Here is a 2,055-nt window from a genome sequence, read left to right on the forward strand (position 1 = left end):
GAAAAAATATCTATTAATAAGAAGCCATAGCACCATGTTACTCAGATTCAGAATTTATTTAAATATTTCCTTTTGAAATCAAGAAATTAAAGCTTAAGTTATATAAAAATTTGAATTGTAAGCTATGTTTTGATGTCAAGTTTAACATATATTAGTAATAAAACAGTTAGATTAAATTTTGAATGCAATTCTCTCATGTGCAAGAGGTTAAAATAAGGAATACTTTTCCTTCACGATGGGTCTGCCTGATCATGTTACGCTACACTATTTCAAAGAATCATCCTGCTTTCACTTTAAATAATGTTATTAAACTGCCCTGAGATTTAGTACATTCATCAAAGTATTTGTTTCATACAGAAGTAAAATAACATTGTGTCATAAATTTATGTTATGTTAATAAGAACACTGACATTCAAAAGTTTATCACAAAAAACCAGTTACCTTATTCTTATGTAAAAAGCATGTGCAATTAACAGAAAAACAAACTGACAATGGCTTCTTTCTTACATCCAGCTATATACACTAAAAAAACTCACAGAAACTGAAAATTATGTTGGCATATAGTATTTTTTACAAGAAATGTGAAGTAAAATGCTACCCATCATTTCCTACCTTATCATCAACAACATCCAGGTGTTCTCCCTGTCACTAAAATGTTTGTGTACCCTAACTTGGTTTTTTAGACATACACACACAAGGGTATATACTTGCATTTAAAACTGAATGCTACTATAACAATTGACCACAACTTAGTTATACCGGGTAAAGAAATTATTATTACCTCTCCCTTGATTGTTAAGCACACTGAGTGCATACCTCCAGCAGCTACGTTCACCACAGGATCAGGAATAGAAGTTACAACTCCTGGCCGGGACTTCTCCAACACATCTTCCCCAAGTCCAAGCTGTCCAACATCTCCCTGGCCAACAGTTAATACCAAACCTTTTCTTGTAGGTAACTTTGGAACTTCAAGAAGTACTAAGAAGAAGTTTCATCATTGTTCTAATGCTAAGTGGAACATTGTTTAGACATTAAAAATAACTAATATAATGTCAATGACATTTCAGCTTAAAAGCCTCATCCAGAAGATGCAATCTTCATTCAATGTCAAGATAATAGAAATTCAAAACAAACTTTCTATAGCTTAAACAACATTATTTAGAAATAATGTTAACTGATAGAAACTTGTACTACTATTCAAGTCACAGAGATAAAGAAAGTTGCTTGAATGTATATTTTGCAAATCATATTACAAATAATTAGGAATATACATGATAAAACCATCAATTTCACTTGAAATTACATGCAAAATAGGCCATAAGTACAGTTCTCAAATTATTTGTAAATTTCTTTCATTTACCTTTTATTTTTTTGGGTTTGTGCGCTATTTCTGTCTTCAAGCGTCTCTTTTTGCCTCGTTTGTTTACAGAATTTTTACTTGCCACATCACTCTCACTGGTTACAGTTTCTGAAACTTCTGTAACTTCACTTCCAGACTTGGCAGAACTCTCTGTTTCCATGGCATCTGGTGCGAACTGCTGAGCTTTTCCTACCGTGAGAAATCAAATCATTAAAAAATTTCACATAGATTTCAACAATTATTTCGATTTAAATATTAAGGAAGAGAGATTTCTTGAAATGATTTAGGTTTCTGTACCAAATGGTCAGAGGACCAACTAGACAATATCATTTTAGATTTATTGTTAACTACTAATGATTGGAAGTAGGAGAACACTTGGGAAAGTGACCACTACATAAGGTTTGATGATTTTTCAAATTTGAGATAAAGTCAGTCAGTCTGAACAAAAGGTGATTTCATGCTAAGAATGAAAACACTTTTTCATCTTACAGTTTTCATATATATTTAAGCTACAGAACCTCCTCAATGAATATCATGAAAATGTTATACCATACCAATTCACTTTCTCTACCCTAACACTAACTTTGTATAAAGCTGGTGCTCCTTATTTACCAACTTTGTATAAAGCTGGTGCTCCTTATTTACCAACTTTGTATAAAGCTGGTGCTCCTTATTTACCAACTTTGTGTAAAGCT

The 2,055-nt window shown here is 32.0% G+C and overlaps 1 protein-coding gene across 1 annotated transcript; it reads right to left on the reverse strand.

Annotated features, from left to right (window-relative positions):
* Window positions 1–461: 461 nt before the first annotated feature.
* On the reverse strand, window positions 462–1,590 carry LOC106477491 (regulator of chromosome condensation-like). The gene is made up of 2 exons (XM_013938048.2): window positions 1,361–1,590; window positions 462–978 (listed from the first exon to the last, which is right to left on the reverse strand). Exons 1-2 carry the CDS (start codon window positions 1,518–1,520, stop codon window positions 680–682), a joined length of 459 nt encoding a protein of 152 aa, XP_013793502.2. The 5' UTR covers window positions 1,521–1,590; the 3' UTR covers window positions 462–679.
* Window positions 1,591–2,055: the final 465 nt, after the last annotated feature.

This window comes from Limulus polyphemus, unplaced genomic scaffold (genome assembly GCF_000517525.1).
Source record: "Limulus polyphemus unplaced genomic scaffold, Limulus_polyphemus-2.1.2 Scaffold16306, whole genome shotgun sequence".
Taxonomy (NCBI): domain Eukaryota; kingdom Metazoa; phylum Arthropoda; class Merostomata; order Xiphosura; family Limulidae; genus Limulus; species Limulus polyphemus.

Bases quoted from the DNA above. Each gene is read 5' to 3' on its own strand.
- LOC106477491 (XM_013938048.2), bottom strand. From the start codon at position 1,520: ATGGAAACAGAGAGTTCTGCCAAGTCTGGAAGTGAAGTTACAGAAGTT. The intron at 979-1,360 runs GTAAATGAAAGA...ACTTCTTCTTAG, and splicing joins CAAACCCAAAAAAATAAAAG to TACTTCTTGAAGTTCCAAAG.